The 24,869-nt window shown below is 31.9% G+C and overlaps 3 protein-coding genes across 3 annotated transcripts; all 3 read left to right on the forward strand.

The window, feature by feature from the left end:
• The first annotated feature begins 1,211 nt into the window (after positions 1 to 1,211).
• LOC11431644 (periodic tryptophan protein 2) lies at positions 1,212 to 8,049 on the forward strand. The gene is made up of 7 exons (XM_003623793.4): positions 1,212 to 2,523; positions 3,637 to 3,888; positions 3,978 to 4,070; positions 4,547 to 4,918; positions 5,894 to 6,238; positions 6,634 to 6,861; positions 7,441 to 8,049. The coding sequence occupies exons 1-7, from the start codon at positions 1,342 to 1,344 to the stop codon at positions 7,609 to 7,611; spliced, it is 2,643 nt and encodes an 880-aa protein (XP_003623841.1). The 5' UTR covers positions 1,212 to 1,341; the 3' UTR covers positions 7,612 to 8,049.
• Positions 8,050 to 17,209: 9,160 nt separating this feature from the next.
• LOC11432107 (RING-H2 finger protein ATL5) lies at positions 17,210 to 19,499 on the forward strand. Its single transcript, XM_003623795.4, has 3 exons — positions 17,210 to 17,656; positions 18,348 to 18,451; positions 18,928 to 19,499. The coding sequence occupies exons 1-3, from the start codon at positions 17,495 to 17,497 to the stop codon at positions 19,232 to 19,234; spliced, it is 573 nt and encodes a 190-aa protein (XP_003623843.1). The 5' UTR covers positions 17,210 to 17,494; the 3' UTR covers positions 19,235 to 19,499.
• A 4,416-nt stretch (positions 19,500 to 23,915) lies between these two features.
• LOC11423488 (uncharacterized) lies at positions 23,916 to 24,839 on the forward strand. The gene has a single exon (XM_003623797.4). The coding sequence runs from the start codon at positions 24,127 to 24,129 to the stop codon at positions 24,601 to 24,603; it is 477 nt and encodes a 158-aa protein (XP_003623845.2). The 5' UTR covers positions 23,916 to 24,126; the 3' UTR covers positions 24,604 to 24,839.
• Positions 24,840 to 24,869: the final 30 nt, after the last annotated feature.

A 24,869-nucleotide genomic window follows, 5' to 3' on the forward strand; every position in this document is an offset into this window, starting at 1 on the left:
GTCCAAATGCTTCTAAAGAAGTCACATTTCAAGAAAAATGGTTTATAAATTTCTCTTTTCCGCAACCACCTAACACAACAACATGCCTGAATGGACAACCCTATGACGAGCCAAATTGTTATTGGTCGGAATCCTCTTGTGCAAAGTTCTCCATGCAAGAAGAGACAATTTAAGAGAAACAACTTGTTCCAAATTAACTCTGTAAACGGTGGACGGTCTTGTTGCTCATTTTAATTCAGAATATTGTAAACTCCTTTAAATGAATAGCCTTCATATGGATCATGTTGTTAAATCCATTTAGCTGACATATTATTTTGCAATAACATAATTCCAACAAAGAACAAACTCCACAACTTGCTTCTCTTCCATAGCAAAGAGTCTCATCCCACACCTTTGACCCAGAACTCCCCAACCTAACCTCCATGTCTATGTTACTGAAATATTGTCATCAACACAAAGATGAAAGAGGTGACTAAATCTATAACACAAAAGACCTCATAGTCACGGATCATTACATAGAGAGGTATTTTCTCCATTACCTCCCCTCACTCACCTATACTGCCTCTCTAACGCCCGATAAATCTTCTATTGGATCAACATGTAATTCGACCACCCTCCTACCCCATACATAGCTGCTAACTTTAAACCACAACACTCCTTGATCGACATGTAACCACCACCACCTACCCAAATTCATTTCCCAACTTTTTTCTTCCAAAACTAAATTCTAAAATGATGAAATTAACCTCCAACACTCTAATATTCTCGTTTAATTTAACCTATTCTTATTCTTATCAACAACAAATTAATCCATCATTTTTTTTGTGGTGTTCGGAGTTCGAACCATAAACCTTGCATATATTATGCTGTCCTTACCAACTGAGCTATGCTCACGGATCCATCCACCATTTTATTAACTAAACTAAAAGTCATACGAGTCTAAAAAAAAATAGATTATATGAGACGTGGTGAAACTCATTTAAATTTTGAGCAGTGATATTTGTACATCTCTTTCTTATAACTTTGTTTTTTTCTCTTAAAATTGTCAAAAACAATAGAGAGAAAAAAATAAAGAGAGATAATAAAAAGATAGTTGTACAAATATCGTTTCTCTTAAATTTTTTAATCCATAAAAAGTGTGTTGAATTGAAACTTGAAACAAATAATATTTCAAAAATTTTCAAAAATTAATTTGAATACTATTACACAACAAACGGTGCGTTTTGATTCGCTTTCCATTTCATCCCTACCCCTAAACCCTAACATCATAAACCTCCATTCCCGCCACACACAAGCTAAACCCTAAAACACCACAACACACGGTGACGCCGTTAACCCAAAATGAACTTCCGATTCCAGAACCTTCTCGGAGCACCATACCGAGGCGGCAACGCCGTCATCTCCAATAACACTCTCCTCCTCTCTCCCGTCGGCAACCGTGTCTCCGTCACCGACCTCCGCAAATCCCAAACCACAACTCTCCCTATTCAATCCTCCTCCAACATCTCCCGCATCGCCGTCTCCCCCGACGGCACCTTCCTCCTTGCCATCGACGAAAATAATCGCTGCCTCTTCATCAACCTCCGCCGCCGCGCTCTTCTCCATCGTATAACGTTCAAACACCGTGTCGGAGCTGTTAAATTCTCCCCCGACGGAAAACTCATCGCTGTTGCCGCCGGGAAGCTTGTTCAGATCTGGCGTTCGCCGGCTTTTCGTAAAGAGTATTTTCCGTTTGAATTGATTCGTACTTTTGCTGATTTTCATGCAAAGGTTACTGCTTTTGATTGGAGTAGTGATTCTAATTACTTGCTTGTTGCGTCTAAGGATTTAACTGCGAGGATTTTGTGTTTGAAGAAGGTTTATGGTGGTGTTAAGTATAAGCCTTTTTTGTTTTTAGGTCATAGAGATTCTGTTGTAGGTTCGTTTTTCGGTGTTGATTCGAAAACTAGTAAGGTTTCTAAGGTTTATACTGTTACCAGAGATTGTTATATTTTAAGCTGGGGTTTTACTGAGGATGAAGAATTGTCTGAGCCTCCATCGCCGGGGACACCGGATAGGGATGTCGAAGGGGATTTGATGGTTGAGGATGATGGTGATGTGAAGAAGAGGAAGGAGCGTGAATTTGAGGATGGAGGGTATTTATGTAAAGGGAAATGGGAGTTGTTGAGGAAGGATTGTTTTAATCAGGCTCCGGCGAAGGTTTCAGCTTGTGATTATCATAGAGGGTTGGATATGGTGGTTGTTGGATTTTCTAATGGGGTTTTTGGGTTGTATCAGATGCCGGATTTCGTGTGTATTCATTTGTTGTCGATATCGAAGGCGAAGATTACTACTGCTATGTTTAATGATCTTGGGAATTGGTTGTCCTTTGGCTGTGCTAAACTTGGCCAGCTTCTTGTGTGGGAGTGGCGGTCTGAAAGTTATATTTTGAAGCAGCAGGGTCATTACTTTGATGTTAATTGTGTCGCATATTCGCAGGATTCTCAACTCCTTGCTACTGGAGCAGATGATAATAAAGTGAAGGTATTCACTCTCACATTGTACTTTTTGCTAATTAATATTTGGTTTGAATTTCTAAGATAAAATGAACTGTGCAAACACTGAATTGATCATGATGATATAATGTCACCAGAACATGTTTATTGTGTAATAGTCAAATATTTGTACATGTGTATAGTGAAAAGTGAAACATAGATAAAATGTTGGACCTAGTATAAGTAAGGTAACAGAACTGTCAAAAAGAGCCGAGGAGGAGTGTTTTCTTATCAAAACATGTTGACAGAAGCACTATTCAAATTTTATGAATTGTGCAAAGATGGCGTGCGTCATACTTGAGGGAAGCTTCAAGTTGGATTATAGAGCTGTAATCTAGACCACACCGCAGACTGAAAAGACTTAAGCACACAGAATACGATAGGATTGATAACTGTAAATTCTTAGAGGTAGCATTATGATAATATATGATGTGGAATGCTTAGGGCTCTCACTGGGATTTTGTCTTGTTAGTTTATATTTTCAGTTCATCAGATTTAAGAGACCGATGGGGGTCCTCCGTCCTCCAATTAATGTCGTAGATTAGTTTTCTTTCAGACTTTCTGTACATGTTACAATCCATGTAAAACAATTATTGGAATGTTTTTCTTATGTTTATACAATAGAAAGGGTATGCTAAGTTTTGAGAACTATCATGTAAAGACTACCATCTAAGTTTGGTTGTAAACTTTGTTTTAATTTTGTACAATGATGTATTTGATTTCAAGGTTTTTTTTATTTTTTTTATTTTTTAAATATACAAAAAATCATATCTACATTCAAATGAGCCAAGCCTCACATTTATCTGTTATATGCTTTAAATTTTTTTTTTTTTGAAACTCATACTAAAATCATAGATATTTATGTATTGAAGCATAAAGGAAATTTTCAGATTTTAAATAAGTAGTACTATTTTAATATGGATGTGTTATTTTATTTATTTTTATTAATCAGAGTGCACATCTACATATAAGTTAGTATAAGTTTACACGTTTAGGTAGGGTGTTTCACATTGCAACTTTGATAATCTGTGTATTGCATTGATTTTAAATTGAATAAGTTTAGCAGTGAATTCATTGAAAATTTCATTTTTATCTGCTATAGGTTTGGACTGTTTCCTCGGGCTTTTGCTTTGTTACATTTTCTGAGCACACAAATGCTGTTACGGCTCTGCATTTTATGGCAAGTAACAATTGCCTTCTCAGTGCATCTCTTGATGGGACTATTCGTGCGTGGGATTTAGTACGTTATCGGAATTTTAGGACATTTACTACCCCTTCTTCAAGACAGTTTGTTTCTTTGGCAGCAGATCAAAGCGGTGAAGTGATTTGTGCGGGCACTTCAGATTCCTTTGAGGTACCATTTCTGAAAAGTTAGTTGGGTTCTGATTATATCCACATTTCTTCTTTATTTTTACACTTTCTGGTCAATGATATTTGCAACAGATTTTTGTGTGGTCGATGAGAACTGGCCGTTTGTTAGACGTGCTTAGTGGTCATGAAGCTCCTGTTCACGGTCTAGTATTTTCTCCTACAAATGTGAGTTAGCTTTTCTTCCATTGTTATCATCTACATAAGTTGATGTCTTGTTATCCTGTATAATGTGTTTAGTTGATTTTATTTTTATGTTGTTACAGTTTCTACATGTTAGAAATACAATGTCTCTATGAAGCCATGATTTAATATTTGTGATTTTATAAAATACTCCCTCCGGTCCTATTTATAAGAAACATTTGACTTTTTTGATTCATTGCATAAATGATGTATTTGGTCTATATTCTAGACAAGATACATCAATTACTCAATAAATCTAAAAAGTCAATTTTTTCTTATAAATAGGATCGGAGGGAGTAATTATTTTCTAATTATACGCCGATGCCCCATAGTATTATCAAATACAATGCTAACTATTATCTCAACTCTTGAAACACGATAATGACTAGAACTGCTAAAGTTTGTATTTTTTATGGTTTTAGATTGGCTAATTATAGCATTATTTTTATTTCTCTGTGTAGGCTGTCTTGGCTTCATCATCATGGGACAAAACTGTTCGGTTGTGGGATGTCTTTGATGGGAAAGGAGCAGTCGAAACATGGCCTCACACACACGATGTTCTCACAGTAGTTTTTCGTCCAGATGGAAAGCAGCTAGCTTGCAGTACATTGGATGGCCAAATTTATTTTTGGGATCCAGTAGATGGTTTGCTGATGTATACAATAGAAGGTTCGAGAGATATTGCTGGAGGTCGTCTTATGACTGACCGTAGAACAGCTGCTAACTCAAGTACAGGGAAGTGCTTCACAACCTTGTGTTATTCAGCTGATGGAAGCTACATATTAGCTGGGGGCAGTAGCAGATATATCTGCATGTATGATGTTGCCGATCAGGTTGGTTTGCATGTCTTTTAATTTTACATATCTATAAATATCAGCATATAAACTTTGTTTATTGAATCCTAAAAAATGTATTTCCTAGAAAGCTTCTTTGTTGATTCACATCAAACATATGATATAGGTTAGGGGGATATTTTAGTAGATAACTTGATTAAGTGTTCATTTCGTAAGAGCTTATCATATAAGAGTTCAGTTTATGTATATGATGTTTCTATTCAAGATAAAATTAGGTTGAACTCTATAAGGCATAAGCCATTTTTACAAGCTATCGTAAGGATCTTATGAAAATAAGCTTAAAACAACTTACGAGACATACACATATCATAAGCTATTTGTGCAAATTCTTCGAAACACTTGCACTGCTGCTTACATTGCAAGATAACTCTAAATAAACCTCTTTCATCACCTCAAATAGTTATGTTTATGTTAGATGTGCAGTTAGATAATTCATGAACAAAAATATCACGAAACATTATTCTATGTTCTGTATCTTAATGGTTACAATGAATAAGAAATCTTTAATTTTTTTTTGCATGTACTTCATTATAAAAACCAATTGTTGCTGTAGTGGAAATTGAGGAGAAAAATATTTCTCTGTGCAATTCATAATTACCAGTGGGTGCCTTCTCGTGTCTATGAAGCTTGGTTGAGCTTGGAAACTAAGCTTTTGTCTTGAACAGTTGAACTTTAAAACGTTGAAGTTAGGTTGTTTGGACCTTTTCCTCTTGGAATCCATTTAGGAAAAATACCGCTTGCATTTAGAAATCGATTTAGACCTCTTCTCTCCTCTGCCTTATTGTTTGTGTATTATGTTGGTGATGTCATTTGCCTTTTTTCTGTCCGTGTTGTAGACGTTGTAGTGTTCAATATCAATTTGGGTGCATATTTAAAATGGACTAATCCCAACTTTTTTAATTATCATGATTTATAGTACAGTTCTGTTTATTAATCTGAATCTCTTCTCTTCAGGTTTTGCTGCGACGTTTCCAGATAACTCATAATCTTTCATTAGATGGAGTGCTTGACTTTTTGAACTCAAAGAATATGACTGAAGCTGGACCTCTAGATTTGATTGATGATTACAACAGCGACGTTGAAGAAGGTGTTGAAACACAAACACGGGGGAAACTAGGATTAGATTTGCCAGGATCTGTGTCTAACCGTGGAAGACCTATTATTCAAACAAAATGCCTTAGAATTGCACCTACAGGGAGGAGTTTTGTAGCAGCAACGACTGAGGGAGTGTTAGTTTATTCTGTTGATGAATCATTCATATTCGATCCAACTGACCTAGACATAGATGTCACACCAGAGGTATTATTTTCCTCCCCCAAAGTTGTCAATTTGTTCACATTTCTTTTTGAGAGACGTTCACTTCGAAGAATAAAAGATTATTACAATAAACTATTTTCTGTCGAAAACAATAATTTTAAAATAAGTAAACAACTTGTTTTTTCAGTTATGATTGTAGAAAGAGGAAGCATTTTTCCTCTTATAGTGTGGGTTTTATCATGCTATCAATTTTTATATTTGCGACTTGAGAAGAATATAATCAATTTTTCCACAAATTTTGCTTGCAAGTAAATTTTCTGCAGTATATGTAACTTAATTTTTCCTTTGCTCAACCAAGCTATAAATTGTGATCTTGCTTCACTATTGTATCTCCTCTTTTGATGTCATTAGTAACATCAATTTGCATTGCTCAACAGGCTGTTGATAAAGCTCTTAATGAAAATCAACCAAGTAGGGCTTTGATCCTTAGTCTTCGCTTAAATGAGGACTCTTTCATTAAAAAGTGTATTTTTACTGTTAGTCCAGCGGATATTCCAGCAGTTGCCACATCAATCCCATACAAATATCTCCAGCGATTAATTGAGGCACTTGCATCTCTTCTAGAAAACTGTCCACATTTGGAGTTCATACTTCGATGGTCTCAGGTATTTTTTACTTGCTTAAATAAAGCAGGCACATAAAGATAGAGAGGAAGTGAAACCGATGAGAGTGTTGGAAGAAATAATCTTAATAATTCAATCATAAATTGATATAGTTAATAACTAAACTCTATTTTGGCCATTTATGTATGATTATAAGGTTAAGATCACCTCCGTTTTTTTTTTTTTTTTTAATATTAGTTTGATTAATATTTTATTGTATAGAAAATTGTTAAATTATCTAATTTTGTAAACCAAATCGGGAATGAACTCCATTGACATTACGGTTATTTGAAATCTAGACTCTTAAAAATTAAAGGGTGGGAGGATTCTATAATATGGAAAACCGAGATTATTATGTTTAATGGTGGAGATTTTTCCATTGGAGAAAGCATGAGAGATTGAAATCTAGACTCTTAAAAATTAAAGGGTGGGAGGATTCTATAATATAGAAAACCGAGATTATTATGTTTAATGGTGGAGATTTTTCCATTGGAGAAAGCATGAGAGATTATCAATTGAGAGAATCCATTCCTAATCATATCCAATAGTTCTACAACTTAATCTTTTTCTTTGTTATGGCAGGAGCTTTGTAAAGCCCATGCGAATTCTATTCAACAGAACTCTAGAAATTTGCTCCCATCATTGAAATCATTGCAGAAATCCATTACAAGTATACATCAGGATCTTGCCGATACATGCTCCTCCAATGAATATATGCTGCGATATTTATGCTCTTCCAGCGCCAGCAAATAATCGAAAGCCACAACTCACATGTTGGATTTTAGTAGGCTTGGCTCAGAAAACTGTCCACCTTGATTGATGGTGCTATTTTAATATAATGTTGAGCACCATTGGATTGTAGCAACCTATGAGGATCAAATCAAGATTTGTTATAGTATGGATTCATCGCAAACCAATTTTGTAGCATCCTTTCAAGGAATTCACCCAATTTTGTTCCTGGAAGGTGTGGTGACATCCATCATGTATGTTTCATGGCCTAATTGCAACTCTTGACCAAGACAGTTCAACAGTTACACAATCCGGTGACATTTTTGTAATGCATTGGTCTTTATAGATTGCAAAGGTTAAAATTCAAAATATCCAGTAGTGTGTTTTGGATTATTTGATGAACAATGTTAAGAGATAATGTCAGAATATTTTACCCAAGTAATACATCTTGTTTTGTTTCAATCTTGGAATTATTTATTATTTCCATGTTTGTTTAATTGCATTCTGATGCTGGTCCATGAAGATCTCTTTGTTGGAAATGTTACAAGAGCAAACCTTTAGGAGGTGGGAGGTAGGAGGTTAAAACTCCCTTAGTAAAGCCAAACTAAATTGGTTTCATGTTAGAACAACACTGATAATTCTAGTAACAATACTTATGTTCAAATGAAAGTTTACATCTCTTTGGGCACGAGCACGAGGACAATTCTTCTACAATCAGACTTTTTTCTGAAGGCATTACATTAGAACAAATGCTGATTTTCATGTCTTGTAATTCCTCAACACGGCGGCATTTTGCAGCTTCAAGCCACATGTTTTGGATGGGGGTTCTGGAAACACACTTGAGGCGAAATGTTTTGAGGGTATCGACAAAACGACAGAAGCGAACATAGGCGATGCGGAGAGCAGAGAGTGAATAACAAAGCGGGGTCTGTCTGATTTGGAGAAAAGAGAGTATGTGACACAACAAGTCATTTGGTAAAATGCTTATTCTATCGACCATTTGTTCCATCACTTTGTTTTGGAGGCAATTTTCCCTCCTCAATTTCCAACGGCAATTATACAACTTGATGACACAAAATGATTAACAACCACTATATTACCATAAATCCCTTCAAAAATTTGAAAGCGGAGTCAAAACAGTGTTATTAGGGGTGGGCATGGTTCAATTAACCCAAAAAAACGAACCGAACTGAAATTTTGAAATGGTTTGGGAAAATCGAACTGAACCGTTTCAAGTTTGGATCTAACCGAACTGAACCAAAGTTATGGTTTGGTTAACCATTTGCTTACCTATTAACCATAAGCTGAACCAAAACAAATATTGTTTATCCAATGAATAAAACCACTTTTATTATAAAAAATAACAAATTAAAATTAAAAGTTAGAATAGTTTATTTTTTCAAAAACAGTTTATCTTATGCAAAACAGTTTATTTTAAAAAATTCAAAAAAACTTATTTTATGAAAAATAATTTATTACGATCTCTTTTTAAAAATAGCTTATTCAAAACCGCTTATTTTATGAAAACACCTTATTTTAAGAAACACCTTATTCAAAATAGCTTATTTTATGAAAATACCTTATTTAAAAAAAAAAAAAAACAGCTTATTCAAAACAGTTTATTTGATAAACATGAAAAACAACTTATTCAAAACAGCTTATTTTTTGCAAAACGCCTTATTTTATGAAAAACAACTTATTTTTAAAAAAACAGCTTATTCAAAACAGCTTCGTTTATGAAAAACAACTTATTCTAAAAAGCTTATTTTATTAAAAATAGCTTGTTACGATCTCTTTTTAAAAACAACTTAATCAAAACAGCTTATTTTATGCAAAAACAACTTATTTTAAAAAATAGCTTATTTAAAATAGCTTATTTTATGCAAAACACTTATTTTGAAAAACAGCTTATTCAAACAGCTTATTTTATGAAAACAACTTATTTTAAAAAAACAGCTTATTTTAAAACAACTTATTTTATTCAAAACATGTTTTGAATAAGTTTTTTTTTTTTTGAAAATAAGCTGTTTTTCATAAAATAAGTTGTTTTTTTTTTAAATAAGCTGTTTTTTTAAAATAAGTTGTTTTCATAAAATAAGCTGTTTTTTAAAATAAGTGTTTTGTATAAAATAAGGTGTTTTGCATAAAATAAGCTTTTTTGAATAAGTTGTTTTTTAAAATAAACTATTTTGCATAAAATTAGCTGTTTTGAATAAGCTGTTTTTCAAATAAGCTATTTTGAATAAGCTGTTTTTTTAAAATAAGTTGTTTTCATAAAATAAGCTGTTTTGAATAAGTTGTTTTTTAAAATAAGCTATTTTAAATAAGTTTTTTTTTTGGAAAGATCCAACAAAGAGTTCAAGTGGTTTCCTTAAAATAAAATAAAAAGTTCAAGTGGTTTGGTTCGGTTCAAACGGTTCGATTCGGTTCAAGATGGTTCAAGAACTGTTAATAAATTAACGGTTCGGTTTGTGAACCATTAAAATGGTTCGGTTATTTTTGGTTCGGTTCGGTTTGGATCCCGCGGTTCGGTTTGGTTCATGGTTCTTTTTGCCCACCCCTAAATGTTATTTTAAAATGGGGAAACCAATTTCGCGAGTAAGTGAAAATAAGGGATCAAGAGAGTGAAAATAATCTTGAGCATCATGTTTATTCTAGTTGTTCTCAATGTTACTGTTTTTCTTCCCATTTTAAGCTTCTCTTATTTCTCCAAGGTGACATGCTCTTGTTTCTTTTTCCGCATATGACCAAAAACAATTGTTTCGGACAAAGCTATTTTAACATCAACTGACCCATGCTTTAGATACTATGGGAAAATGAGAAGAAAGGGACAAAGAAATATACAATTATTACGAGCAAAAAAATTAAAGAGCGCGAAATCATTATTATTATTATTATTATTGAGAAGTCGTCTCTAATAAAAGAAGGTAAAGAAGCCCACCACATAGAGCCTTGGATATCATGGCCATGATTAGCAAGCTTGTTTGCACATCCGTAATGAGGAGTGGGGGGCGGTGCACCCTTTGAGCGAGTTCTGTATGCATTTCTCTTGAGTTGTTGCTTTTATTTCTTTGTCAAGTAGGACGTGAAAGTAGGATCAACTTCATTTCTTGCATATCTCGAATTTATTTTTATTTTTTAAAATAAATGTCATGATGATCACGTGAGTGTATTTTATTTTTCATGCGAATAAATTGATTGTGTTAGAAAATATTCAGCACATAACCAAAAAGCTGAACAGTAAAATAATAATTGAGATGAAAACAGTGATGAATTGGAGACTTATTTAACTTTTTCATATGCTTTATTTAATGTTTACCATTTCACCTCATGTATTTTCTGTTTCACCTAGATTTGATGTTTGTTTAGTACTTCAAAAGTTCAAATTGATTAACTTGGTACAAAGGACTCTTTTTGGGGCAAGATATATGGTACATATGGGTTGTTTCCTTGTATGAAACACATGTTGATATTGAAAAAGATTGATATTATGGCAATCTTCTACTTGTGATTTTTGTTGTTGACAGGAGCCACTTGTGAATTTTGCTAAATCGTAATTTGTTTCTCCCCTAAAAAGTTGGGCTGGCAAGGGACAAATCACACAAGTTGAGCTGGTAATTTGACTATTCAATATATATTGGATATTTTTAAATAATTTATGTGAAAATTTATACACATATACTATAAGATATACAAATTTATTCACTAACAATGGATCGATCCAAGTTGTAAAACATGTGATCAAAGGCTCGTGCGTATAGAAAAAATTATATCGAAAGAGAAAATTTATTTGTGTACCCCACATATTCTTCGACATAGATTAGTCATTGTTAAGCGACATTATAAACTTTGTACCAAATTCATGGTAATAAAAAGAAACTCTTTGAATTTTCTTGTCTCGCGACTCATATCACCGGAAGAACTTATAACTATATACCTTGATTTATATATCCTATGTTTTATTTTTATTTTTATAATATAACTATGTTATTGGTTAGAATTTTTCACTAACTTTGTTTTTATTTTTTTTCTGAGGGAATTCATTAACTTTGTTAACGACTAATATTGTCAAGGAACTTGATTGTCCATCTTTGGTAAGGCGGTGCCTCTCAATTATCACTATTTTTTTTTCATGCACACAATTTGACTATAAAACATTAGTCAAGGGATTCGAGTTCAGTTTCACACCAACAAATGTATATCCTCCGTTTGTTAATGGAAGTTTGATACATATCATACATACTTCGAGTTAGTGCAACACAAAGAAGTTTCTATCAGAAAGTTTATAGTGATGATGAGAAGCAACTTCCTATAGTTTCTCTATTGCAAGTTGCTATTGACCCAATGCCTCTTTGCCATATAATATGCCTATATTATTCATGATGGTTGAAAAGAAAAGTTTAAAAAATCTTAAGTGGTTTTAAGAGTTTTATACTTTTTTTTTTTTAAGGAAAGAGTTTTATACTTTGAAGAAGTGGATATCTTTCCAAAATTATATACATAGTTGACTATTGACACTGTGATTAAAAATATACAATTATAAATATGTAAAAAAATAAAAAAAGGTCCCACCATTTAATATATTGTATCCGTGATCTTTCAGTCACATGACAACAACTTTAACAGTTGCACTAAAGTTACGTCTCACAATTATAATATATATATATAGCAAGGCAAAAATCTGGTACCTTCTCTTTAGTGGCTAGTGTCATATCTTCTTTTCCTCCTACCTTCTTTCTTGGCATGAGCTTAACAAGTGCTTGGATTTTATTATCTAATGTAATCTAATTATTATAAATATATATGACATATTGTTTTATTATTTTTCCTGTCACGTGACTCATGAGAAGCCATGTGTCTCATTGACCTACACATATAGGAGTCTTTGATTATGGGGTTGGTGGAATGGAAATACTGTTTGTATTAAATGTTTATGCATTTGATTTGCATTTCAACTGCTTCTCAATAGAATCTTAATTGGAAATGAACTATTTGCATGTCAACAGCTTCTTAATAGGAACTTAATTGGAAATGTTGCTCATGAACAGAAATCAACTATTTAAATTGAAAACTAAATTTTTTGAAATTACATATCAAAATTGAAAAATTCCTTAACCTCTTTACTTTAGGGGATTCCTTTCATTTGATTTACAAGTTACTAGATGCATTCTATCGGGCTTTAATTTATTCAGTTCAATAAGAATATTGCATATTGCGTATTTGATATCACGATAATATACCAAAATTATGGTAATATATCGTAATTTTACAAAACTGCATAGTATAGTTTTTAGAAAATCACGATAGATCGCTGTGATTCTGACATATTTCTGTTGTGATTTCCGTTATTTTTAAGATTACAAAATGGACTTGCGTATTTTTACTAATGTTTCAATCATGGAATAGTGTAAAAGTAGTTTGCATCCGATCAAAATCACACCTCCATTATACTCATGTTTCAATCATGCAATAATGACAACACATATAGTATGTATTATAGAGATCTAAAAAAGCAAAACTTGAATTATTTTAAGTTTAACAATTAAATTAAATCTGAGATTGGAATAAGTACCTTGTCTGGACTCCAAGTATTCTCATCTAGTCACCTGCTTGACTTAATATTCTAAATCTAAGTGGCAAGTAACACAAATTAACCTTATTTTGAGGAAAGATGCATTGCACTATATTCTAAATCTGAGATTAGAATAATGTACTGTCTTGATCGGACTTTTTTAGCTTTGTTTGTCTTTAATAATTAAATGATTAATTACTGTTTCCCCTAAATGTGAGGTGCACATATTCTTTTTTTTTAAGCAAGACTCACTCTTTTCAGCTCTCTCTAACTCGTAAAAAAAGGACATGTGTTCTTATTTCACACATTTTAAATGATTATAATGAAAAAAATGATAACTTTGTCAAATTAACCTTATTAAGGAGGTACTCATCAATACTGTAAATGTAAAGTAAAAAATATTGACTTGAAAATAACATACATAGTACTGCTTAGATGATATTGAAAAAAAAAACTAATTAATAAATATTATATAGAAAATTAAAAAAATTTAAAATAACATTTATTTTGAACAATTTTTATCTTAGCAGCACACCTTCATCATTCTTCTACTCATATCCCCCATTTTAGCTGAAAATTCGCAGATGGATCATAAAACTGTAAAATTTCCATGATTTCCTCAAAAGTATAGTGTTCTATTGCACAATGATCTTGTTCTTTGACGATTATACTTCAAGATTATATCCCCTTCAAACTCTAGTTTTCCAAAGTATAAATTAGAAGTTGATCATCAAGTTTTTCAACAGCCTGCTGAGGATAACCATGGTCCTTTGAAAGATGTTATTGAACAAGAAGCTTTCAATTTGTCAGAGCAGAACAAGTGTATCTCAGTTCGTGACCTTGCCAGTAAATTTGACAAAAACTTGTCTACAACTGCTAAGTTGTCTAATGAGGTTCCATAATTTATATTTTATTGAGGCATGTTATTAATCTTTTTTCTTTCATGGATAGAAAAAGACATTCAAATACGTAATGGTCAAGAAAAAAGGAAAGAAAAAAAAGAGGAGAAAATTCATTAGATTAGATACAGGGACTAAAATCATCATCTGTTTGCCACATATACATTTTGTAACGAATGATGACGGTAGGGACTAAAATCAAAACGTTTGTTTCTTACAAGCTTTGTTTTATATATATAAAAAAAAAAGATACAGGGACGAAAACAAAAAATACATGAGTTTTCAAGGATGATTTAACTGTTTAAGCCTAATAGAAATGAAAATCCAACAATCAAATATCCTAAATAAATGTTATCTAACTTATATTTATTCAAAAAACGTGTCAACATTTTGTCAAAAAAAAGTGTCAATATCTTTATAAAAAAAAAGTGTCTAACATTATTTTTTTTTTTGGCTTAATTACACTTTTGGTCATATCATTTTGACCAACTCACGAAAATGGTTCTATCTTTTATAAATCGAACAAAATCGTCCTTAAACTATATTTTTTTTGCAGTTCTAGTCCTATCTTCCTATTTCCAACTCCAGAAACGCACATAAATGACAGTTTCCGAAACATGTTACATACCTGAAACATGTCTTAGAAATTAGGGTTTTTCTTGGTTTGTGTGTTGAACAAAGTAGATTCATATACCCACATGATTTATTCCTTGTTTATTTCATGGTTGAGCATAGGTGGTTGGACTAAAACTGTCATTTCTGTGCGTTTCTGGAGTTGGAAATAGGAAGATAGGACTAAAAGTGCAAAAAACATATAGTTTAGGGACGATTTTGTTCGATTTAAAAGAGGTATGATCAATTTCGTGAGTTGGTCAAAATGCAAGGACCAAAATGTAATTAAACATTCTTTTTTATAAAAAAAAAATAAGATTGATTTTATAAATCGACATGATGAAAAATCTTAAAGCTCTTCCCACTTAAAAACAAGAGATGGTGCGGCACCAAAAAGACAAAGATCAAGATAAAGTGTAACAACTTTTTTCTAAAATAATTTAATTATTTACATAAATATATATATATATATATATATATATATATATATATATATATATATATATATATCTTTTTGGTGTTATTTACTTTTTTTGAGAGGTTGGTGTTATTTACTTAAATATTGCTTTGACCAAAACTAACTTAGATATTATTAATTAAAAAAAGTTCAATACAAAAAGGACAAATATAAAAACGCGATGACTAGATTAAGAATAGACTGTCCTAGCTATAATGTATGAGCAATCATATTTATTTATTGCCGAATAAACTTCACCTCAAAGCTATTAGAATTTAAAGTTAACTTAGTACTAATACGAGAAACTACAACATTAAACTCAAACGCACCATTCCTAGGAAAAGAAATAGTACTATATTTATAGTAAATAGACAAAATGATAATGACTATTGAAAATTAACACACATAAGTGAAAGAGTTGAGTTTTGAATCTTGATCACATGTCATATCTAATAGTTTTGACATAATTAATCTTTGCATTTGAGAACTCGATTAGTCCCACAAATAAGCACAAGAATATCTTGATATAACCTAAAAAATATTGAGTAATTATACTTGTATAATCATTTTAAAATAACTTTTGAAACATCATTCTTCTTCCTTCTATAAAACCAAACATTTAAGGATCCGTCTTAACAACCATTTCTCAAGTAAGAATAATGATATTAATAAAAAAAAATGATTAATAAATTGTACAAATATCATTTTTCAAATATATTATTCAATTCAACCATTGCGGATCCTAAATTTGAATGATGAGAAATTTTGAAGATGCAGTACCTCACTCACATGTTAAATCTATCTAAATTCCGTATGAGAATAGAATAGAAATAGGCAAAAGACATGAATTATGGTACTTATCCTAATCGAGAACTGTGAAGTGAAAGGCATGTGAGTGAAGGTAGTTTGATAGCTGTCAGATCAGATCCTCTAAATCTACAAACAATCTTGTACTCCCTCTTTCACTGTTTTTTACCGTTAAGATCTTTTGCCGCCGAAAATAACTATATCCACTTGCGACCGTTCGATCTAAAACACTTCAATATCTTAGCTATGAAAACTACATCTTGTACCGTTAGATTTAAAGAGATACTTTTACCTTTTAAAATCATCATGTGACGATCATCTCTAATTATTTCAATAGTGGTGATATGATAACATGGATTTCATCAAATCCATTCACCTTAAACAATGATAGCATGTGATTCAATAATGACAAAAGCTAAATGTGCCTAAACACAAATGTTAATAAACTACATATAAAAATATTAGTTTAAAAATTGTATATTTAACTTTTTAAAAGTTTTTTTAAAGTTAAAATATTGTTTTTATCAATACATAATTGCTAATTTTAGATTCTTTAACATGTGTCATTAGAGCACAAGTTAGTAAGACATTTTTTTCTAAAAGAATTTAGACCAATTTTAATTTAAATTTACATATTTGACTTTTTCTTTTGAGTAAAAAATTACATAGTTGACTTATAAAGTGAGAATTGAGAACGGCTCCACTTATAATCTTATGTTCAAGTCTTGTCTCATCAAATGTGTAACCTTAACATGTCCTACAACTACACTACAACAACGGTAAAAAAAACTAGTTCGTTGTAGTCACTACATGCATTGACGAAGTCAAAAGATCCATGATCGTCTAGTCAAAAGATTTTGATTTTATTTAAAAAACTTAAATGTAGTTTTGTTCCCCTTATTTTGATAAAATCACAATTTTGATTTTCATAATTGTGAAATTTTGGTTCTCTTTTTCATTTTTTTTTTACCAATCCATAACTTTGACCATGCAATTTGATGACATGACAATAAATTATCATGACCCAATTTAACACCATATTTATTAAAATAAAGTAAAAATTATGTGATTAAAAATAGAGAAATCAAAATTGTGATTGCCAAACTTAAGTTAAGATATTTGAGATTTAGACGGTCCGATCTCAATCCAAAGATGAGGAATCTTTTCATTGTATACACAGAGAATCTGGATTCTATATTTACATTGAAGTGGGTCCATTTGATGCAGTGGACCCCACAAAAATGTTCCAAGAGTGAGAGAAAATCAAAGAGTCTTATTTCTCCACTGCTCTCTCTCACCTATACCTATTGTTGGCTGTTTCTGTTCCCCCCACCACCTTCAATCTCATCTTCCTTCTTAATAAATACATGGGTTCCTTTTGTTTTCTTATATACTCACTCTGACACACAAAAAGTTTCCATTTTTCTAACATGGCTCTTTCATATTTTCTGTGATGTGATGTGATGTGTCACTACTATTGATATTTTTGTTCAAAAATCTGTCTAAGTTAGTTTTTTTTTTTTTTTTTTTTGTGTTGAGGGTTGATTTTTGTTGTTGGAGATGTTGGGTTCAGGGACAAATTTGGTGACAACTGTTATTGGATTTGGCATGAGTGCCACTTTCATTGTATTTGTCTGTACAAGAATAATTTGTGGAAGGCTTAGAGGTGGTGTTGAATCTAGGATGATGTATGAGATTGAATCAAGATATGATATAGAACAGGTAATTTCTGTATGCACCCTCCTTTTGTCTTGTTTTTGCTTATAATCATCACTTGGTTTTGAGCACTTTGCTCAGTTTTTTTTTATGAAAATTTTATCACTAATACTATAATCTCAAATTTGTTTGGTCATGATGAGTCCTAGATTATAAATCTGATCCAATACTTGGAAGTATATATGAAATAAGGACATCTACAATTTTTTGTTGCTTTTTAATATCTGACTCTAATGCAAATGCTGCATTCTGTTTCCAGAAAACAATAATTTAACTTTTCTATATAATTATACACTCATATGTATATAACCAAGTGGTTGAGTTCAAGTTGTTAATAAGTTTCAATTAAACACGAATTGTTCGATATAATCCGAGTTTGAATCCTGGCTGAGATAATCTTTGACCATATTTTACTTACTGAACGAATTCCGTATTAAGAGGGCTCCATTTCCCTGAGAACCAGAAGGTTTAAGACCAAAAAAAATTATGTATGTTTGATGTATGAACTGTTTTCTTTAGCTATGTGGTCAGAATCATAAGATAGTATGTTTTAGCTTCTCAATTCTTCCTTACAGTGAATAGTTTTCACTGTAAATATATCATATAATTTCTAGTATATGAATTATAATTTTTTCTGACCTTTCAAACAATAGCTGACAGCATGCTTCAAATTTAATTTTCCATTGTTTCCTGATAGCCAGAACACCATGGTAATGACCCTGGCACTGAACCAGTTTTGATTGAAGCAATCCCTACTTTAAAGTTCAATCAAGAGGCTTTCAGTGCCATTGAAGATACACAGTTAAGTCTTTTCTATCATTTGTAGGTCATAGAGAACAAATTCCTCGTATTTTAACCTTTTGTTGTAGACTGATATCATTTTCTTACCACTAAACATTATTCTTTTTTGTGACAAGAGCTTATGATATGCAACTAACACTTGATCGATTAATGGTCTGTTTGGATTGACTTATTTGAGTTTATCTGCTAACATAAGCATTTGTGAGACTGTTCGGAGATCTTATGAAAACAGCTTATGACTTGTCCATAAATTGTTATCAGTTTATTTTCATAAGATCTCCAGGATAGCTTATGAAAACAATGTATAACTTATTGTATCCTTTGTTATAGAAATAACTTGTACAGAAGCATTTATATGTTAAACTATTATATTATAAACACTTAATTAAGTTGTTTATCCAAACAGGGTTTTGATAGATAAATACGTTTATGCAAAAATAGCCAATGAATAGATAATTAACTGTTTTCTTCTACAGGTGTGTAATATGTTTGGCAGATTACAAAGAAAGAGAAATATTGCGCATCATGCCCAAATGCGGGCACACTTTTCATCTTTCTTGCATTGATATATGGCTGAGAAAACAATCTACCTGTCCAGTGTGTCGTCTACCATTGAAAAACTCGTCCGAAACAAAACACGTGAGACCTGTGACATTCACCATGAGCCAACCTCTTGACGAGTCGCATGCATCCGAAAGGAACACAGATATTGAGAGGCATGGTGAAACTAATGCTGCTAACTCAATACAACCAACTTCTGGAGAATCCGAAGCAAGGCAATGATCTAAGATAGCTAAAGGGATTGTTCTGCTCTCAAAAAGATACTAGTGATAATTTTCTGGTTCTATAGAAAAATGCTTTTAATTAGATTGGATTCAAATTCTTTGTCTTTTTATGGCTTTCATATTCACTTTGTGATGTAAAATAGGTCATACCAACAGTGGTTTTCTGCAGCTGAGATGTACATAATATCTTTCCTTCTGTAGCATATGCAGGCCTAGGTTTTGATGGAATTTATTTTACACCACTTTTGAAGTTCTTTTGATTATAGCATTGCCTCCTTTAGCAAAGATACTACTCTTTGTTTTATGCACAACAGATTTAACAAATATTTTTCAGCAGCGAACTTTTTCTGCAGTGATGCTTCTTGTCCAAGGATGGGATCTAGAAAATTTTGATACTAATGTGCAAGAAATAGAATGACTTGTAGTACAAAACTTATTTTCTTTTTTATGATTATTTTATTTTTTGAAAACTATATATTTCATTGATAACCAATTAAGCAATGATTTCCCCCATATGATTGATTGTAGATCCAATCTTTCAATTATTGCATTGGTAGATGGTGACACTGAATGTTGTTTTCCATTCTGGAAGTGGATTATCAGTTTGTGAGTCTTATTTTAAAAAACGTACGGGAAACGGGGGAACTATTACTCGTTAAAGTGTTACTAATAGTCATTTACAAGCGTCTCAGAGGATATTTAAACTCCATTCTTTGAGGTTATAAAATCGAACTTCTACGACTGAGTTGACACTTTATTATTATAAACAGTCTTTGAGCCTATTGTTGTACTCAATCCCTCAAGAAATTGACTCAACATTCCTAAAAAGCTTAATTTTCTTACCAAAATACATGGTTTGATTTGATCCTTCAAATGTATCAAACCTTTTTGCAAATTGAGAAACTCTTTTCAATTTTTCATCATTGTTGAATAAAGAAAATATGCTCTAGTTGACTTTCTGTTCATCTTGTTCAATGCATGACAGTTAGAGGCCAAATTATGTCTTTGATGCCATAATCATAGGTTGGCTCAATTTACTTATTTGTAACAATTATCTAGCCGTGTGCATAGTGGTGTCTTAGAGTCTTCTTCATGGTGTCAAAGAAGCTGGATTTGAGGTGCCATTTTCATGTGAATGTGTTGATGTGTTTTGCTCATAAGTTTGATCTTATGTTATGTATGCTAAACGTGCTTTTGTGCACTGGTATGCATGTGAGGGTATGGAAGAATGTGAGTTCTCAGACACTCTCAAGAACTTGCTGCTCTCCAGAAGGATTATTATGAGATGATCGGTGTTTTGAATGATGATGACGACTACTAATAGATCCATCTTGCAACATATGTTTTACACTTTGGGACAAAAATTATGTTTCTTTTGGATCTTGCAACAATGCGGTATACATGCATACAAAGCCGCTGTTTCTTCTTATTCTTTTGGTCAGGTAGCTTAGTAGCTAGAATTCACAAGGTGAATAAGTAGGGTGTCCGGGGTTCGAACCCCGGCATACAGTGACGGAGCCAGGAATTTTATAGAGCCTGGGCAAAAAAATTATCGCAAAACTTTACTTCCTTTCTGCGAATAATTTCACATTTCCTCCGGATAATTTCACAAATCCTGCGGATAATTTCACATTTCCTGCGGATCCTAAAATCCTATGGTATTACCTCACCTGGGAACCTAAATCCTGGGCAAAATCTGCAGGAAATGTGTTTCCTGCAGAATTTACACAAAAATCCGCAGCTAAATCCGAGGCAAAGTTTAAAGTTCTAGTAATGGCGGAACTTGCTACAAAGAAAGTTGGAGCTGAGCCTGGGTTAGTGTCCAGGCTAGCTGGGGGATGGCTACGCCCCTGCCTGCATATAATAATGCACTGTCCTATCAACTGAGCTATGCTCATGGGACAATGCATTTTTCCGATAAATAAAAGCCATTTGTATTATAATTGTCTCAGTACAAAATAAACTTGGAGGAGCAGTAAAGCACTTCTCACATACACTATATCGAACAAACAAAAATTGTTTCAACCTTTTTCAAATTGCTATCCAATGGGATTAGTGGTCTTTTTAAGAATGATAGTGGAAACAAGAATATATGTTGTTTTCTTGTTTAAAAAAAAAGAAAATATGTTGTTTATCCCATGATGTATTTACAACTAAAATTATCTTTGCTTTTGTCGGTGGCTAGTGCAATTGTTGAAAGAAGTCTTATGCTATGAAATATGTGAAGTAGGAGTGTTCAAATTCAAACTGATCCAAAATAAAACTGCAAACCGATTCAAAAAAATCAAAAACTGTAAAAAATCGAATATTTTTTTATGTGTTTGGATGTTGTTATGGAAAAACCGCTATGATCGGATTGGATTTCGGATTGCGTTTTCAAAACCAAACCGAACCGCAATAGTAAATTTTCATACTTATATATTATTTTATTAGTATTATATATTGCGCTAATATATTGCTTATTGGTATTTAATCTTATATAATGCATTAATTTAATCTATATTATTACTACTTCATCTATTTCAAATATAATCAATCATTTTTATTGTGTAATGTTAACTTTTTTAATAAATTTGTGTCATATTTTGTATCAAACCTATTATTTTATTGCGTATGAGTAATATTAATATTAATAAAAAAAATTACATGTTACACTTTGGATATCCAAAAACTGATTTTTATTTTGGATCGGTTGATTTTTTACCTCCAAACCGGACCTAAAACACCTCTAATGTGAAGTCTCTATATTCTTGGATACGGAATATTTCGCTGTTCCATAGTGCGCAATTAAATTGGGGTTTGGTTCAGGTTTTGTGAAAAAATATTTTAAAAAGTAAACCAAATTTAATCGACTATTTTCAATTGATTTTGAACCAACAAGGGAAACATATCTTGAGTAAACTTTTTTTTAGTCAAATAATTTAATTACAAAAATCACAGATCTTGAGCACATCAAATATCTTTACAATCAAATTACATGAAATTGAATGTGTTCCACAAAATGACTCTTACATTACTTTCTTTGTCTAGTATGTTTTTTGTTATTTTAGATTACTTATAAAGTATTATTTTTTTCATCACTACTTGTATAGTATCTTAACTTATCTAACTAGTACACCAATTACTATATTAATCAAGTATTTTAACTCAAGTAATTAATAAGATCTACCATAAGACGAATTCAGTAGAATTTAAGTTTGATTTTTGAATGGAATAATCATTAGTTGCACTATACTTATCTTACGGTCGAACTCAGAATTATTAGAACTCATTTTCTTAAAAACTAAATGGTTAAAACTTAACTAAATAAAACTTATTTTATCATAGAAAATAATACAATTGATGATTTTTCATTCAAAAAGAAAAATACAATCATTTTCTTATTAGCTTTTTTTAATAAAAAATATTTTTAACTTTAAACAGTTTTTCTTCCAACTCATATTATATCTCCAATTTGTAATATTTTCTTGTATGATATTATTTATCTTTTAAAATATCAATAAAGCATTAACTATTATCTTGATCAAAAAAAGCATTAAGTATTATTTTTTTACTAAATAAATTATTATTATTATTACTTTTCTATTTATATACTCTTATTTATTATGCCTCAACCCACTTAATTATTTTAATAAATGAAATTCGGTTTATTTTATCAATAAAATCAACACAGTTGATCATTTTTATGAATCATACATAACTCAAACGAGACTGAAATTACTTACACCGTCCATAAAAAATTATAAGTCATTTTAACAATTTCACATGTATTAAGAAATGTAATTAATTTTGTTCGGAAAAAAATATTATGAGTTGTTTTACAAAATTGTCCTTAAGAAATGGTATCAGAAAGATAAATTAAATAATTGAAAAAGAAGAAAGTAATAAATAGTTAATAATATAATAGAAAAAAAAAATAGCATTAATGTTTCATTGATATTGTATCATCATTCGTATTGTAAAGTGATTTATAATTTGAGACACATTTTTTTTCATAAAACAATTTATAATTTAGAATCGATGGAGCAATGAGAATGAATTATTTATGGGTTTATAACGCTTTATCCCCTTGTAATTTTTTATTTTTTTTAGATTTCATCCTTATAATTTGAAGATTTTTGGTTTTTGACATTCATGAACTTTGACCGTACAAAATCAATGATATGACAGGAGGATAAATCGAAATTTACTAAAATTACAAAGGGAGTAAACCGAAATTTGCTCAAATTACAGGGGGCAAAAGCGTAAACCGAAATTTGCTCAAATTACAAAAGGGTAAAAGTACCATAAGTTTTGTAATTTGATGTCTTGAAGGTCCAAAATCAAAGAATATTAAAATTACAAGGACAAAATCGGGAAATTTTTTTTTACAGGAGAGTAACCCGAAAATGACTTTTTTTTTTTTTTTTTTTGGTTCAATAGCCTAGTGGCAAGATCACACACTTTTTAAGTGTAGAGAATCCGGGATTCGAACCCTAACCCTGCAAACATTGTCTCTGATAGCTATCAACTGAGTTACACTTATGGGACGAAAATGACCTATTTTACCTCGGATAAAACAAACAATGTTAACCCATTATTGGGCACACTACCAAACTCAAAGAATGCAGTGAATATGATGGTGTGAATGAAATGAAAAAAGAGATTGAATTGAACTATCCACATCTCCAAACAATAATATCAGATCAGTAACTCCCCAAAAAAACATCATTAACATTCAAAACACATCAACAATAATATCTGCAATCCAGCCAAACCTAGGACACACTATTCTTGTTTCTCATTTGCTTATTTAACACACACACTCAACACACAAACACAAACAAACCCTTTTGTACTATGTAACATTGTTCCTTCAAAAAACACAAAAAAGTGATCTTTTCCATTTTCATGATGGAAGAACAACCACACTCATCATCACTGTCAGAACTCATTGTTTCTCTTGAACAAGCCACTTTCATGGCAAAACAACTACCATCATCAAATCCATCTCATCTCAATCAAATCCACACTTCCTTACACCAAGCTCACCATCATCTCACCGCCTTCCTATCAACCCTTCAATCTCCTCCGGTGCCTGAAAACTCTGTCTCATCTGCCAACGGTGCTGCTCCTATGCAGCTGGGGGATGATGGAGAAGATGATGATGGTGATGATGAAGAGACATCAAAATGTACAATTGACAAGGTTGAGCAGAAATTCAGAGACTGCTTCATCAAAAACAAGAGACCAAAACGGCCCTTGTCGCCGTCTGCGGCGGCCCGGGTAGAGGAGAAGCGATTATCCAATGATGGGTTTGTTAAGGATTATGATCCACATGCTGTTAAGTTGAGGGCATTGGACCTTGTCTACCAGTTTCATGGTTGATGATGATGTTTTGCTTTGTTCCCTTTTTTTGTTTAGGAAATAGGTAGATTAATTTTTGTTGATGAATATGGTTTTTAGACATGGAAGATTTGAGATGTATTGTAAAGTGAGTCAGGCTGCATAAATGAAACAAATGTTATGTTATGCTAGTTCTTTACTGATTTTATTTTTTTGGGTGCTAATTATCTTTGTGGTTTGGTTCAAGAAAAATACAATTGAATTCATTTTATTGGTTACACATTACCTATTGTTTAGATAATTGATGT

This window comes from Medicago truncatula, chromosome 7 (genome assembly GCF_003473485.1).
Source record: "Medicago truncatula cultivar Jemalong A17 chromosome 7, MtrunA17r5.0-ANR, whole genome shotgun sequence".
Taxonomy (NCBI): Eukaryota; Viridiplantae; Streptophyta; class Magnoliopsida; order Fabales; family Fabaceae; genus Medicago; species Medicago truncatula.